Here is a 17,809-nt window from a genome sequence, read left to right as displayed (position 1 = left end):
AACCACAGGGCTCTGTGGAAGCCAGGAGTTGAAATTGACTTGATGGCACACTTTACCTTTAAAGCCATAAGGTCTTCATTTAGACATATTACATTTGCCCCATATTACTTTTGCTCCATTTTTACCATTTTAAAAGATTTTCACCTATCTATTGCTTATATATAGGCTTATAAACCAGATGTTGCCCGACTTCCATTTATTGCTTTAAGCAAGTATCTAACATATTTTGCTTTTTTAGTGCTAATCATATTTGTAAGCTACCTTCCTCCAAAGAGTTCAGGGCAGCATACATGGGGACAACCAGTGTTCCTTCTAGTTTTTTCATCTGTCTGCCGAATGAGTTTTGTTCTGGGCAGCACATGCATTCAGAGTGGGGCCTTCCTTATTCAATCTGAGCAGGATCTAAAATTAACTGAGCGGACATCAACAGACATGTGAGCATATTTCTTCCATCTCAGAGGGAACACTGATGGGAACCATCACATTTTATTGGGGATCTAAACCATCCTAATTGAGCCCTTGGGGTCAACTAGAAAATCTGTACTCTGTTGGAATATTTGTCAAATTCTTAAACAACCACCTTACAACAGCTTAGCAGTCATAACAAACAAGTTTCATCTACAGATTCCATGCATCTAGTAAGCAGTCTCTGAACCAATAAGGGCAAGTCTAACAAAGCACTCCATGTACACCAGGTCTCCCAAGCATCAAGGCAGACTGACTATTTCAGTAATTTTCTGCATGACCAGAGGGCCATATGCTTTTACTTCATTTAGCTTTTACATAATATACCCCTTGCAGGTCTTGTTTAAGGAAGCAGCACACACCGCCACCACAACTATTTATTTTAACAAAAGTTCTTAAAGCAGTCAGACACACATTCTCAGCCCTAAGTAATGAGTGAGGAAAATACCCAGGCTATGTAAAGGAAGAGGCAGGTTGTGTTCATTGCTTTAAAAATTATTATTTACTAGTAGGTGAGGGCCGTTGTTGACCAGACAAAGCCATTTTGCATAGATTACACTTATATTTAATTTCTTGAACTTTTCTATATGTCATAGAATTTTATTTTATTTTTAAATCAATGTGCTTCTGAAAGGGACGTAAAAAGAAGTTTGAAATTTGTAGGATTTCAACTTCAAACGTTCGTTTTCTTGAATAATGGCCATATATTGTAGATTTGAATCATCATGAATTTGAATTGGAGAAAGATCTTCTGCTCCTCTTGGGCATGTCATTTCTGAATTACTGATCTGACTGAAAAATCTGTTTAGAACAGTTAAAATCTGATTATACTCAGAATTTCTCCTTAAAAAAACCTTTCCCCCAGTATTTGAATAATAGAATAAATATTATTCTATTGATAATGAATAATGAATAATGAATAATGAATAATGAATAATAATAATAATAATAATAATAATATTCCAGTGTAAAAGTAGTTCAGCTAATTTCAGTGACAGGATTGTGTACAGAAAGTTTGTTATCTGTAGGTAATTGGGAAGTATGCCTTTCTGTTGCACAAACAACCACAACCACTTCAAAATATATAATAGATTTAAAAGCATATGGAGTGGGTAGCAAGACAAGGGGCAGGAGGAAGGAAAACAAGGAGAGACAATGGATGAAAGAAATATACTGATGGAATAAAAGGCAAAAGGCAGACAAGCAGCACCGAACCATAATTGTGGCACTACCTGAGCAGGAAGAGGAGATGAGGGTGGAACAGCATATTTTTCAAAATATGTTGCAGTTTGAGCAAGGGAAAGTGAAGAACTCCATCACATCTCTTCTCCTGCCCTGAGAAGAGGAGACCCCGAATACCCTAAAGCATTAGTAACAAATGCACATGATGGACATTTGTCTCCTGGTGTGTGTGTGTGGGGGGGAACTAGTCAGCAGAACAGGATACAAAACTAGCAATTCGGGATGAGATCTTCTCTCCCCCCACCCCAAATATGCTTAATGCAACAAAATATATAACCTTTGTCCTTCAACAGTAGACTTCCAATAAATGTTTTGATGACTGGATGGTGGAATGTGGTGGGAGGAGTACAGGAAGAGAGAGAGGTTTAGAGACAGTCCCAGGAATGGTAACAGGAAAGACGCTTGTAGCAGAGTTCAGAAAATGCACCAGAATCTTTCAGAACTATTTATCTGATCTCTGGAGACTGAAGTCATGTTTCAAGTCTTTCAAGTTTGTTTGCTACCATAGTTTCCATAACAGTTACAATTCTGGCTCTCTAGAGAAGAATGCAGTAAAATATTTAACACAAAAATCTTTGCTTTTTCACTGCCACATTTTCTTCCACCTCATTCAGTCCCATCCTTATGGCAGATCTAAGGCACAAGCTTGATTTGCAAACTGTTTCTGCCCTGCTTATCGCTCTGCAGCCTGCACTTCCTTTCCTGGGCACAGGAAGCAGCATTCTTTGCAGCTCCCCTCCAATTCTGCAATAACCCCTTACTTCCCATTACAAAACTCATGCAAGATCAGAGAATTTAAGCCATTACCAAACTTCCTTCAGTTGAGTAGCCAGTTAATGGACAGAAGGCATACATGTTCTAGTTGTCGATTTGATATATTTTTATACACCTATTTAATACCCAGCCCTCAAGAATAGGGTAAGATATACAAATCCCTTTCAAGTTCAGGATATCACTGTGCAGGTCCAAAGGCATTTATTGATAACAACAAGTGAGCCAGTCTATTACATTCTGCAAATTATGTGTTTGGAAACCCAATTTCTAAAATTGCCACAGTCTTACTACTTCTACCGGAAAAAAATATAACCTCATTTATAGCTCCGTAACAGCTAGCCATGCATTCAAGTGATGATGAAAGGGTTCAGACTAGAAGACCTATTTAAGACAAGTCAGTATTTATTCATAGCATCTGAGCATCAAAAAGAATAAAGGAACAAATCTTCACATGAGAAGATAGACCACTGCTTGCTGAACCGACTGATCAATATTATTCAAGGCACTTCAGTATTTGCCATTTAAGAGCTTTTATTCAAGTACTCCACAGAGTTAATGGATTGATAATCAGAATACAAAATATACCACAAAGGGATTGAAATGGCAGGACAATTCTCAGCACTTAATATTAATGGGTAGCATCCAAAGTATTGCTGGCGCAACATGAGTCAGCACAAGGCATCTTTCCCACACTTCTCCCTACCGAAACTCCCAAACCCTCAGAGAAGCCACTGCTGAGTGCTGGGGGACCTTTGGAAATGGCTGGGATGCAGCGTGGGGTGTGTGTGCGCGCTATAGGGGGAGGGGATGATATCCTGAAACTGTGGCTGCAGTGCTGCCTTCACTAGCACTTTGCAGTTTGCAGATATCCTCCTCTTCCCACCCTGAAGCCACCCCATGCGCTTGCTGAAATGTCCTCCCAATCCTCAGGGAGCTTCAGTAAGTAGGAAAAGCATGAAGACAATGCCTAGCACTAGGATACATTGTGCTAGCAATACTCTGAATACTATCCAGTGTTTATGCACAAAAAGGCATACAATTGAACAATGTGACCCAGAAATGGAACAGAACATTGGTTCACCTAACCAAGTATGGTATGTGGTATGCTGCTCTCTGGCAGAGATATCTTTCAACCCTGTAACCTGCATAAAAAAACCAACCTACCCTGTCATTTATATAAATGCCAAAGCTTTTATAAATCAGATTAGACACTGCATTAGTACTGTAAACATATAAGATACAGGTGTTACTGTGACTATTACCCAATACTGTTCATGAATCTAATCAATGCTTTTGCTCTAGTGGCCTTATATAACTCCAAATTTTCTTCAATAAATCACAACAGAAAACCACCAACAGCCAAGTCTCCCATGGCCTTTCATCCAAGCTCTCCATGAATGAAGTACATAACGGGGGCGGGTGGGGACACACACCCAGTAACTAAAAAAACCTCAACCAAGATCCTTAACTGGAGATGCCAGGGATTAAACCTGGGACACTCTAGATACCAAGTATGCACCCTATCAGTAGTGGCTCATCCTAACAAGCTGGGGGCCATCAAAGGAGGCACAGCTGCCTTGGCTTCCTGGCAGCAGCTCAGGTTGCTCCTCTCTCGTGCCTCGCCTGGGAGCCATGCTGCCTGTAGGCTGACCATTTTTCAGGTAAAGTTTTATGGTTAACTACCTGGTGGATGGTCAGCCTGCAGGCAGTGTGGCTCTTGGGCAGGGTAAGAGAGGAGCTACCCAAGATGCTGCTCATGGGAAGCCAAGGCAGTTGTACCTCCTTGGGCATCCCCCTGGCTCATTAGGACCAGCTGCTACTGTACTCCATTCACCTGAGTCATGCACCTCCCTTCAACAAAAGGCAACGCGCCCCCTCTTCTCCTCAGCATGAACATGCAAACCTCTGCTTTTCATTTTCTGCACTTGTCTGTGCTGAACTACCTACTTCAGACCCAGAGTCAGTCATTTATACCTGCTGTCCTTGGTGTGCATTAGATGTACGCATTTTATTTTGAAATGAAAAAATGAACCAAATTGGGCGCATTGTTAGTTCTCCATTCATTACAAAACCAACATGGAGAGGTCCTGAATGAAACAAATGACTTAAGCCATTTGTTTCAATTGAGACCCCCATTAATTTTCAAAATGGAGGGGGGGCATTTACCTATTGAGCAGAGTTTTAAACTTCCTTCTTTGAACTGTATTTAGTGTTTAAAAGCAGAGGCAGAGCTCTCTTCGACACCATCACTTTTATTCCCAGAATTTGTCATATGGGGCTTTCTGGGGGTGGGGAAATTGTAGCACTGGGAACTGGTGGCCAAAATGAACTCTAATGCTCCTTTAAAACATTAAATACAGTTGAAATACACGGGGGTGGGGGGAGCCCGTTGCTCTGCTGCACTAGAGGGACTATCACCCTTCTTCCTCGTTACAAGAACTAACAGGGATAATGAAAATGGGCAGATTTCATTACAAAACAAGTGCAGTTTTCTGAATGGAATAATGAAATGAATGAGGGTTTTAAATAAAGAACATGAGTGGAACAAATCAGCAACAAAAGTCCTATGCACCCCTAGTATACATGATTTTGCTTTTAGTACATTTGGCTTTAATCAAGTTGTGGCCAAAGTCCCCAAGTCTATGAGCTGTGTGCAAAAAACGTCAGAAAGTCGTGTGCCACAGTTGCTGTGTTATGCCTTTAACAGCCCTAGCATCTATTCTTTCCCCTTGCACCCCAAAATCCACACTGCTTCTGTTCCCACATCACCTTCTAGTACTGCATCACATCTCCCAGCTTGACCATATCACTCCCTGTTTTCCAACCAACTTATCATTCTGTCCTTTTTTAAAAAAAACCAAACCACCCTCATATGGTCCACAATCCTCAAAGAGCAAACTGTGACATTACCATTCGTTTCACTCAGGATGCTGCCATTTCCCCTTTTTGAGCCTTCTTGGGCCACTTTTGTCTAACTCTTCAAAAACTTGTGAATACAGTTAATGTGGAATATAACGTGAGAAGCAGATAGCTGTAATCTAAAGGATAATGCTAGAAATTGGGCTGTTTGGTGCTATGGATCTTAAGGATGAACACTTTCTTGCTCCAGTTAACAGTTCTGGTTTTAAGCTTAAGAATTAGGAGTAGCTTATCACCATCTTTACTACTGAGAAAGCACTCCTCCTGAGGAACAGCTGTGCTAAGAACAGCTGATGTGAAATTTCCAGGATCATAAATGGAATAATATCTCTAATCCAGGTCAACAGAACGTCATCAGATTTAAAAACTTGTAATATGTGGTCTGCAGAAGGGGAGGAGGAAGGGGAGAAGTTCTTCATTTTGAATTGTCAGGAAATAATGCTTCAGCTAAATCCAAGCCAACATTTAATTCCAATTTTATTTATCACAAAGAGGTGTTTGTGATTCTTCAGCCCTAAGATGCTCAAGAGAGGTTTACGGATTACAAAGATTAATTATTTGTCAATGTTTAACATGGAAGACACACAGCAGTATCAGCACAACTTAAAACAGAAGTCCAGCATTTAAAAAAAGATAGAAACATTAACCTGAGGAGGTCCAGGCTAATATATAAAGTTATTTCCCTGGCACCAAAAGGGCACTGGAGTCACTGCCAGGTGAACACCCATGGGAAGAGTATTCCACAAACAAGGGTGCAACAGAGAAGAGCTGTTCCCTGGTCACCACCCACTTCACTTAAGGAAACTGGGGAATCCACAGAAGGGCCTGAGAGGATGATCGTAGAATCAGGCTCAGAAAGTGATCCATCAGGTTCCCGGTCTCAAGCCACTGAAAGCTTTAAAGTCCTATGAAGCAGCACCTTGAACAGTGCCTGGAAATGGAGCAACCAGCAGCCAGTGCAGTTGATCAAAGACTGCTGAGACATGGTCTATTTAACAGGTCCCAGCTAGTAGGCTAGCTGCTGTATTCTGCAATAATTGAAGCTTCTTAGTCATCTTCAAGGCCAACCCCATGTACAATGCATTAAAAGGTAAAGTGTGTCTTCAAGTCGATTTCGACTCCTGGCGCCCACAGAGCCCTGTAGTTTTTCTTTGGTAGAATACAGGAGAGGTTTGGTTTACCATTGCCTCCTCCCAAACAGTATGAGATAATGCCTTTCATCATCTTCCTATATTGCTGCTGCCTGATATAGGTGTTTCCCAAAGTCTGTGAAACAACATACTGGCAGGAATTCGAACCAGCAACCTTCTGCTTGTTAGTCAAGCATTTCCCTGCTGCACCACTTAAGGTGACATTACAGCATTACAGTTATCCAAATCGGATTTTACCAGAGCATGGATAGCCACAGCCAGACCTGCTCTCTGTTCAGGAGGGATCACAGCTGGTAGTTTTGTCCATTTTCATAGGAAAAGGGGGTTAGGAGGGGTAGGAGTTGTGAAGTAGCCACATTCCAAGATCACAAACAAATATACAGGTGACTGAACACATGCAGCTGGCTATATTTTAACTTAACTACTGCTTCAGTCTTTTTTGGACCAATACTGTATTTTTTTAAAAAATGTTGTATTATAGGCAGCATCCAGACTAATACATCGTGACTAAGCACCATAGACAGACACAAGTTAGTAACAAGTAACTAGATGCTGTCCATGGTTTTTTACTTTTCTTGTTGTAAGCAAGGGTTTGTGCCTCTAATTCCAGATTTGCACAATTCCACGCCTTCCTCCAAAAGTGGACTGCAAACAATGTCAGAACTGAAAGACCGCCTCTCTCCAAAGGAGCCTGACCACCCATTGATATCCCCAGGAAAGGCCCTGCTTAGTGTCCCACCACTCTGGTGGATATTCTGGATAGGGCTCTCTCAGTGGCAGTGCCCAGATTACAGTTCACTTTATCTGAGGAGGTACACATCTAGTCATGCCCCTTCCTGTCTTTAAGGAACTGGAAGACAACCCTTTTCCAACAGACTTTTGACACAGTCCAACTATTGCTGGGGCCATAGATGGGGATGATATGAGGAGGCCCAACTGACTCCATTTTGTGCTAAAATGACAAGCTGCCCCCATGGGGTGGGGGGCAGCCTGAAATGCTGTAATCAGATAAAGAATGTATAAAAATCCCTTCTGAGAAAGGAGGGGTGCGCTTTTGCTTTGTGAAATTATTCCCAAAGTGCCACCTTTGCAGAATAAACTGGTTTTTAGTTTGAACCTCCACTCTCTTGGTGTGTTAATTGGACTGCACGCCAGGCAAGAGCCTGGCTTTTCAGCATAACAGTGGCGAGGTTGTAGTTCAGTAATGGAGCACCTGCTGTGCATGCAGGAAGTCCCAGGTTCAAACCCTGGTATCTCCAGGTAGGGCTGGGAAAGACTCCTGTCTGAACCTTGGAAAGCTGCTGCTAGTCAGTACAACACTGAACTAATGGACCAATGGTTTGATTTGGTATAAGGCAGCTTCCTAGGCAGGGGTGTAACTATAATAGGGCAAGGGGAGACGGTTGTCTGGGGGCCCACTGCCGGGGGGGGGCGGCAGAGGGAAGTCACATGACTGACTCCCCCAGCCGCGCACCCACTCGGGCTTCCTTCAATTGTATTCATCCTCCGAAATGGATGTGAGTGTTAAGACCTGGAGCTACCAGAACAGCATGTCTTTCTCTAGTACCATTAAATGACTTGCATCATCCACAATTTACAAAACCTTTAAAAAAATAATTTAGGATGATGTTCTATTGTGGCGCGTGCGCACACCCACACCCACACATATATAAAATAAATTTTACTATCCTTTTTGTTTCCACTATTCAGCCCCATTTAAGATTTCTTGACTTCATGAGCTGAGCTTCAGGTGTGTGTGTGCATTTTAAAATCTAATCTCTGGGCCCACTACAACCTTGCTACATCCCTTTTCCTAGGTGAGTTTTTAGAATTGTAGGCTGCTGATTCTGTTTGGTTTTTGCCATCTTGTTTGTGGGCTTTTTCTTACTGCTTTGTCTGAATGAGAGAGGTGTGTGTATTTTGTGTTATTGGACTGTTATTTTATTGTTAGCTGCCTTGGGTGCCCTTTTGGGGCAGAAAGGCAGCATGTAAACTTTAAGATCAGAAAATAATCTCATGATGTAGCATGCCTACTTCCTTGCACAAGTATCAGCAGCACTGCTCTGGATGAATCCTTGAAGTGCTCACAAGTTAAATGCAGCTCTGAAGCTTTTATCACCCTAATCTAATTATTCACCGATTTCTCTCACCCCAGTCTAATTTGATATTGACATGTGGAGCTTTGAGACACCAGAGCATTGTTCCTCCTGCTGCATTGTAGCTTAACAAACAAGAGCCAGTGTCTGCAGATTTAAAAGCCTCTTATTCCTCTGAAAGTTCCCAAATATGTCCCCAATATGTCAAGGAAATTATTTCAACTCTTTTGCATAATCTGCATAGCAAAACATTCTAAAAACTCCAGTCTTCTTTAAGAGATCACAATGCCTCCATATGGAATTGCAAAGAATGAGGCTCTGTGTCTATGTACTCAGTTTTTCTCAAGCTGTTTAGAGCCACAAATAGAACATGACTGCATGGGGGGGGGGGGGAGAGATACCACAAGGAGGGAGGGCACACAGTGGAGCTCATCTACTGATTTCTAGATGATGCACTTTCAGTATCTTTGTTTTTCTGATAGAGGCCCATAGCCAACACAACACTACTAATCTTTTCACTGCAGTTCAGACACTGGTAATGGGCTGTAGGCTCCTGCACTCCAACTACACAACTCCCCCCAGCCACCACTTCCTTTGTTTGCCTTAACTGGCATGGTTTAGCATTACATCTACCCCCATCTCCAGTGCTTTTCTCTTGAACAGGCTTTTGCAAACCCATGTCAAATTCTAATTAAGATGGGAATTCTCTTGAATGTTAATTGTAATTAGCACCACAGTTAAGGCAAGGGGGGGGATTCATGTGGGGAAGGAAGCATGCTATGGTTAACTAGGATTAAGGGGTCAGTAGAGATTTAAACCAGGCAAGAGAAGTTGTGACACAGAAGGGAAACAAGTTTCCTACACCAAGTAACAGATCAGCACCTCTGTTGCCCTCACCTTCCAGTCATGGAGTATGTTTTTCAAGCCATGAAGATTTGTTTGAAGTGCAGAAACAAACCCCACAAATCACATTAGGTACTTTTACCAATATTGAAACAAACTGGGTTGCTGAATTTAAGGTGAGCACAGGATGACCATAAGAGCAAACAATAGACCACCACATGAGTGCAAGTTTTAAAAGTAATGTGCAAGTCTTGTGAGAAGAGTCATGTGATCTTGCTCTCAAATAGTACCTATATGTAGAGATATGCACAAATAGTTTCAGTGCCTCTAATCTGAGGTGCCGAAATGATTCAAGTTCCCCTGGCCATAATGTTTCAGCGGGGGTGAGGGCCTTTAAATGGATCGAGGCAGATCTTACCTGCCCTTCCGTCACTCCTCCGCCGCTGCCCCAGCATGGCGCTGTCCATAACAAACAGCCCTGCTGTCCATTCTTATGATCTACGCCGTGTGGGGGCTTCCTGTTTGGGCACAGTAGATTCCATTCACAGCATCCTGCGGGCATAGTCACGTAAATGGCCGCCCTGGATATGCACAAAATGCTTTGTGCACATCCTTACCTATATCCTGATCTCAGGGCAGGAATTTTATATACAGTAGAAAGGTGAGATCACCCAGGGTATAGGTGACCTGAGCACTCAACTAAGAGGCTAAAACATCTTTCTATAGCATTTCTCATGTTATACTCACATGCTTCTGAGAGTTCTTGCACAAATGGAAGAACAAAGACAACATAATCCCACACAAGGTTACTTAGAAGCACCACTGTGTTTATCATGGGTTATTCCCAGGTATATCTGCATAGGATTCCATCTTTAGTTTCACCTCCCACAGACTGTTCTAGAACAAGGTGTAAAATACTCTTAAGTGAGTAGAATAAATCTTCTGCTTAAAGATGGAATCTTTGGATTAATCCCACACATGATAAGAACATCCACATAAATTATCTTGATTTGCATAATTTCTCCTGAAATGCAGACATTTAATTTCCTGAATGTGAGAACAGATCTGATTAAAGGGCTTTCTGAAGTCAAACAAAGCCACTTCCACAGTCTGGGAAGCATCCTTTTTTATTCAATAGCAGATGGCTAGACATAGTTCTATCAAACCTCTTGAAGAAAATAGGAAAAAAACCTAGCAAGTAATGGCTGACATCCTGACGAAGGAAGCACCAGTGTGCCCAATGAAACACTGCTCCTACACAGGTTATGTTGCTGCATTCCAAACTAACATAGCACATGCACCTGGGGGGGAGTGTGCACAATTTTTGCTGAACTCCCCTGTTCTCAGAAGTCCTCCCTGCAATATGAAAGTAGGTCCCTGAGGGTGGCAGAGCCCTCAAAGGCCTACTTTTAGGTCACAGGGAGTGCTTCTTGGGACAGGGGAGATAAGTGAAAATGCCACCCCACCCCTCACATGAACAGCAGAGAAACACAGGTATTACAAAGAGCAATCAAATCACAGGTTTCCTCTGAGGCATAAACAGATTAGAAATGAAGTGATCTCCAAGATACGTATTCCTAGTGGGGGTTAAATGCTTAGTTGATAAACCTATTAACAGCTAGAAAGGTGCATCCAATTAATCAGACAGTAGATATTTTAAAAATGAATATAAAGACTCACAAAAACAGGCAGTAGGATTTCACTCACACAGAACGAAAACTTTTTAAGATGGCACTTGTTGTGGCACATGCATGCATCATCTAAAAACTAAATAAGTAATTGACTAAGGTGTCCTTTAAGTGGATGACAATTCCAGTTCTTACATTTCCTCCCAGAGAAATACAATCAAAGAGGTTTTGCCAGCAACAAGATGGTTCCAGAACGGCATTCAGTAATATAATGAAGAACATCTTTAACAAGGAAAGCATTTAAATTTGCATCCAGATTAGAGAGCCAGACATTCTGAAAGAAACAAAATGAGGACATACCTTGTGCAAGCATATTAAACTCCAAGAAGAGCGCTATGTGGTAAAGTTCCATAGCTTCTTCAGCCCTCATCATGTTTGGCTTTCCTGCAACAAGAGCCTGAACTTCACTTAGACTCCCCACTGAGGGACTGCTGTGCAAAATTGAGAGGTCCACCAAGTCTGTGTACATACAGTTTAAAATTACTCTCACATATTTTTTTGGTATGATAGATTCATCTAGTATAATCCTAGTTGGAGTCCTTAGAGTCCGATCTGTTATTTCTTCACCCGTCCGTATCCTCCGCTGAAGTAGATGTCGGAAAAAGGGTGACCGTGATGAAATAATAGCTTTGTGGGCTCTGAGCTCCTCATCTAAACAACTCTGACTTCCACCATAAGCTTCAACCAGTTCAGAGTCAGATGAAAAGCTGAGAACCACATCATAGGAACACATATAGTCCAACAGCCCACGCATATCCACATCTAAAGAATTTGGTGTTCCAAATTCCTCACTAAGCTGCATGAGGATGTCAACATTTTGAAATCTCGAGTCCTCCATTCCAAACTCTCCTGTGTACAGGTAGTGTAACAAAGCAGAAAACATGGGCAGGTCAATACCAGCTGTGTTGATATCCATTATAATCTCCGCACCGTACTCTGGTGAAGATGAAAGTAGGCTCTTAAAAAATGGGCACCTTGCTGCCAAAATTGCACGATGCACAGGGAAACAAGTCTCTTGAAATATTAAATCTACATCTGTACAGTATTTAAACTCGTACAGTTCAGCCATATCTTTCTGCAGCGTTCGGGCTTCTGGTCTTGCCAAACTAGCTTGTAGAGAAAGTTCTTTTAAGGCTGAAGTTCCTTCATACTCTTCCACTAATGCATTAACATCTCTAACATCCCAGCCTGAGAGGAGCTCACGCATTTGCTTGGCATGATCAGCAGACCGGCTAGACTTTCGGCGCTTAATAAACTTCTTTTTGAGGGTGGCAAGGCCAGAGCTTTTCTTTTTCTTGTCTTGTGGCTTCTCGTGACCATGGTCAAGACTGTACAGTTTGGATTCATAGCCATAGCCTTGATGGGAATAGGATGATGTTCCTGAAAGGGAAAAGGAGAATGCCATGTGGTTAAGAACTGGATTTAATGGTGGAAAAGCCTGAAATGCTGAAGCTTCTGGTTTACCATTACAGGAGAACCTCATTGTTTGGAGAACCACCATTTGCGGTTCTGCATATCAATGGGGTCTCTTATTGACACCCATTTCCACTATTGATACTAGAGGGTTGGAAGTGACCATGTAGGTCACTTCTGGCTACCACTGTGCTCCAAGGAAGCCAGGAAGAGACAGAAGGAGCCATTTTCTGGCTCATTTGGGTTTGTGCGGACTTTTTTCTTTTTCTTTTTTACAGTTGGGGCATTTCATTCTTTGGGGGGCATTCCTGGGCACATGGGGGACCTGCAGAGCACGCCACAGTAAGTTCTGGCCTGTTTGAGGGTTTTAAATTCCCCCCTCCACCCTGGAACCAAATGCCTCATTAAGGAATGGAGTAATGAGTTTCTCCTGTATACTAATATTTAGCAAAATTAAATTATACATCTTCTTATGTGTTTAGTGGCTTACAATAACAAGAAGTGACCTTACACATGTAAAAGCAAAAGCCTTCGAAGAAAGCACTAGAACCAATAGAAAACTTAAATACCAACAATCCTGACATTAAAAGTCATACAATAAACCAAGTAGGAATCACCTTAGATCATTCATGTTTAGCAACAACCTGAAATTAATGGACCAGTTTTCTTTTTCTCTCCCGCCCCATCCGCCACCTCCACTCTTTGTTTTCCTGCTTTTCACATCTGCTGTAATATAAGAGACAGAACTGGCCTGATAATTATCTGGAACATGAGACCAAGTGGAAAATCTTAGTTGTTTTCCTGTGGTTTTACTATTTTTGTTTCTTGTATGCCTTTTCATTCTCCCATATCTCACATTTGCCATTCACAAAGTATGCTGTGAAAGCCAATACGATGAAATATCATGTAAGATTCACAAAAACAAAAAAGCCCAAACTAAGGACAGATAGGATTACTGTGTTTTGCTTGCATGACTTACCAACTTTCAGTCTGATCCAGAGCCCTGTCTGCACTTTTATGTACGTGACCTTCTGTGTAAAGCTGGTAACTTTAAAAATTGGAACAGTAACTTCTAGCAACCTCCTATTTATTTATTTGATTTATATACCGCCCTTCCAAAGTGGCTCAGGGCAGTTTACATGGTCCATCACACTGTTAGTTGCAATGGAAACTACTCTTAGTTACATTGTTTTATTTTTAAATTTAAAATATTTATACCCCACCCCTCCAGAACACTACTTCTCAGAGCAGGCTCACGATAATGAAACAGATACTACAATAAAAGTTAATAAAATTAATAAAAGTCAAGACACCAAACTATAAGCAGTGGATAAAACATTTAAAAGTCTCTCTAAAAATATTTGTGTTTAGATTTAAAAAACCAACAACAACACTGAGGCAGGGAACATGGCAAAGCTCCTCTGGGTTTTGTTTCATGCTTTCTTTTTACCAAAAAATGCAGTTTGTTTATATTACATTTTACATTTTAAGATAAACTTGTTTATTTATACATTTTAAGATAAACTTATTCTTATATTCACTTTTAACAAAGACCTAAAAAACAAAGAAAGAATGGTTTTCTTATTCTTTCACACAATACTTTTTGACCTGCCTTGAAAATCCATTTTGAAGCTCTCTTCCGGAACACTGGCTGACATCCTAGCAAACTGTGTGCATGAGGAGGGACCATGGGGATGTGATGGGGACCTGCGCTCAGCTCCCCCAATCCCTCTGGGCACATGCTGTTGCACAAGCGGGCGAAACTTCCCAGGTCTGCCCAGGGTCCAGAAGCAATCTGTAAGAGAGGAAACATGTCACTGACCCTCAGCAATGCATTTTCTCTCTTACAAATTGCTTCCAGAGCACAGGCAGAACTGGGAAGTTTTGCCTGCTTGTGCAACAGAGTGCATAGAGGGACTGAGGGAGCTGCATACAGGCCTCCGCCACAACCCCACAGTCCATCTCTATGTGGATATTTGTTAGGATGCCAGTCATTGTGAATTAAGCAAGTAACCTATTTATCTGGATGTGCACCAGTCCTTTTCCTAGTTAGCCCACAAATGAGTTACAACTTTCTGAAAGAAAACATGAAGATACTGTAACTACCCCAAAAGGAACAGGACTCTGAATTTAAGACAACCTCCTTATTTCTAAAATAAAAGGGGGGGGGGGTAGAGAGCCTAGTCTTGGATTCAGATAAATAGAAATGTTGGACTTACCATGAAAAGTTCTTTTTCACAGCCAAGGAGGTCATCCTCCAAAAGTATGGGTTGTTGACTGAGCATGCTCCAAAGACAGGACCAACCTAGAACTGAAGGCGTGGCTAGCTTCCTGTGTAAGAGGAGACCAAATCCCAGTTCCAAGACTGATGTGCCTCACTTCCCGTGAAAAGGAAATAGAAGGTGTAGGACAGGTACACACAAGCAGAAAAAATGTCAGAGGACAAGACATGACAAAAAACAAAGCCTGCAAAGCTAGATATTCCCTGCTAACTTGGCAAAGAGGCACCTTTTAACGTGGTGATTCTCTTTATTTAGCAGGGGGAGAGTAACTGGCCGTATCCAGCACCAGCACAGTACCTCCAGTGACTGTTGCTGGTGTCTATCTTTGTTTCTTTTAGATTGTGAGCCCTCTGGGGACAGGGATCCATCTTATTTATTTGTTATTTCTCTTGTGTAAACCGCCCTTGGCCATTTTTGGAAGGGCAGTATAGAAATCAATATAATAATAATAATAATAATAATAATAATAATAATAATAAGAAGAAGAAGGAGGAGGAGGAGGAGGAGGAGGAGGAGGAGGAGGAGGAGGAGGAGGAGGAGGAGGACTCGATGTCTGGATAAAACAAACCAGTCAATAACACCTGTCTGACTGTGTAAACAAGAAATAATAATAATAATAGTAATAGATATGGCTGGAAGTCACCTCCACCCAGACATGCCTGCCCTAAGGAAGAACCATGAACATTCCCGGGTGGGCCGGATGACCTCCTTGGCTGTGGAAAAGAACTGTTCATGGTAAATACAACATTTTTTCCCCACAGCCCAAGGAAGTCATCCTCCAAAAGTATGGGACATACCCAAGCGAAGATAAAAAACGAGTGGGGCAAAGCAGAGATGTGAATCAGACCACCTGTTGGAGGACAGTGTGACCAAGGGCAGCCTAAGCCACATGGGATGAGGAAATGCTGTAATGCCCGATGAACGGAGTAACTGAAGACCAAGTAACCACTTTGCAGATTTCTAGCAAGAGAGTATTAGCAGAAAAGGTTGAGGATGTAGCTGTGCTGCGGGCAGAGTGGGCCGTGACGCCGTGGGGCACAAGCAGATTGAGGGACTCATAGGCGAAGGAAGTGCAAGACTTTATTCAGGTGGCAAGGGTGATCTTGGGAGACCTTGGTGCCCAGGGATGATTTCTAGAAAGAGACAAAAAGGGAATCTGAATGATGGAAGGCCTTGGTTCTGCACAGGTAGATCTGCAGGGCACGCCCAACATCGCGTAAGTGCCATGCTCTTTCCCTGGGACGAGTCAGTGATGGGAAGAAGGACAGTAGTACCATGTCCTGTGACTGATGAAACGTGGAATTGACCTTAGGAAGGAAGGCTGGGTCTGGTTTCAGGACGGCGGGCTCCAAAACCCTCCAGGCAGAAGTGATAGTCACTAAGAAGAGGACCTTAAGGGAGAGGAAAAGAAGGTCAACATCTGATAGAGGTTCAAATGGAGATCTGGTAAGGGCATTGAGGCCTTTGTTCAGGATCCAAGTAGGAAACCTACGGATAGTGGGGTGTGCCAAGTTGGAAGCCCCCTCCAGAGATAGCGATGAAGGTGAGGAGGTGGCACCAGAGGACAGGCGAAGAACAGAGGATAAGGCCAACGCCTAGCATTTCAGGGTGCTGGGTCGGAGGCCCATGTCGAGACCAGCTTGGAGGAAAGAGAACCTCAGACATGCCCGCCAGCAAGGGGTTAACGTGTTTCCTGCATACCTACCTGGAGAAAGCCATCCAAGAGGCTTGATATATGTGGTTTGTTGATGGTCTAGAGGCCAGGATGGTATCTTGAACTGAGGGGGTGTAGTCCTTCTTGGCTAACAGTGCACACTCAACTTCTAGGTGGCTAGAGGAGCCACTGAGGCACTGGATGTAGAATGGGACCTTGAGCAAGAAGGTCTGGCCATGGGGGAAGGTGCCATGGTGGACTGACTGACAGTTGTTGCAGATTGGAGAACCACAGTCTCCGTGGCCAAAATGGGGTGATCAGGATGAGTTCTGCCTTATCAAAGCAGTGTTTTTGGATGAGCTTGCCTATGACTGCGATTGGGGGAAAGGCGTAAAGGAGGCTGGGCGGCCAAGTAGCTGTCCAAGCATCTGTCACTTCTGCCCATGGGAAGAAGCAGGAGAAAGACCTGGGAAGGACATGGTTGCAGGGAGAGGCAAACAGATTTCACCAGTGGCTGTGCGAAGCAGCGAATGACTTGGAGAAAAACTTCCTGATGGAGGGACCACTCTGCCGGGTCTATCATTTGGCAGTTGAGCCAATCTGCTTGAATGTTTGCAATGCCCTGGAGAAAGTGGCATTCTACCCACAGGAAGAGCTTGTGGGTCTGTCATGAGCGTCCAAGACCAGGTGCCTCCCTGCTGACTGATGTGCAACTTGGTGGTCACATTATCTGTGCATACAAGGATGTTCACGTGATGGACCATAGGGAGGAACTGAAGCAGAACTAGCCTAACTGTATGCAGCTCCAGCCAGTTGATGTGTTTTTCCCTCACATGGAGACCAGACACCCTGAGAATCCTGGTTGTTGCAGTGGGCACCCGAGCCCAAGAGGCTCGCATTCATGGTGACCAGAATCTGATTTGGGATGGTCAGAGGAAGGCCCTTCAACATGGGAGGTGCAGAGACTGACATACTTTTGGTAGAAGGATGTCCTTGTGAGAGCAAGCCATGATGTCCTCCTGGAAGGGGAGGAGGAGCCACTCAATGTGCCATGGGGTACACTCCAGGCATGCAATCATGGATCCGAACTGGGCTAGTGCCATCAAGTCCGCTGAAGGGGCACGAAGGAGTGGATGAATGAATGCTATCAATTTCTGGCACTTCTCCAGCAGCAATTAGATTGAAGGCTGTTGAGTGTCAAAAACCTCCCCCAGGTGCTGGAGAGACTGGGATGGAACGAGGTGGCTCTTCTGGTAGTTGACCAGAAAACCATGGGCACTTA

At 43.0% G+C, this 17,809-nt stretch overlaps 1 protein-coding gene across 3 annotated transcripts in view; it reads right to left on the bottom strand.

Moving 5' to 3' along the window:
* Positions 1-17,809, bottom strand: part of BTBD7 (BTB domain containing 7) — a 115,822-nt gene that overhangs the window by 48,067 nt on the left and 49,946 nt on the right. For 2 of the 3 annotated variants that reach the window (XM_053274669.1, XM_053274659.1), the window contains one exon: positions 11,479-12,558. In XM_053274669.1, the coding sequence (XP_053130644.1) occupies positions 11,479-12,558 (1,080 nt within the window). Of the gene's footprint in view, positions 1-11,478; positions 12,559-14,203; positions 14,387-17,809 lie in introns of all 3 variants that reach the window. The other variant, XM_053274650.1, reaches the window with a different exon arrangement.

The sequence above is a fragment of the Hemicordylus capensis genome, chromosome 1 (assembly GCF_027244095.1).
Source record: "Hemicordylus capensis ecotype Gifberg chromosome 1, rHemCap1.1.pri, whole genome shotgun sequence".
Classification (NCBI taxonomy): domain Eukaryota; kingdom Metazoa; phylum Chordata; class Lepidosauria; order Squamata; family Cordylidae; genus Hemicordylus; species Hemicordylus capensis.
Note: the sequence above shows the minus strand (reverse complement) of the source record. Positions and strands in the feature narration are given on the sequence as shown.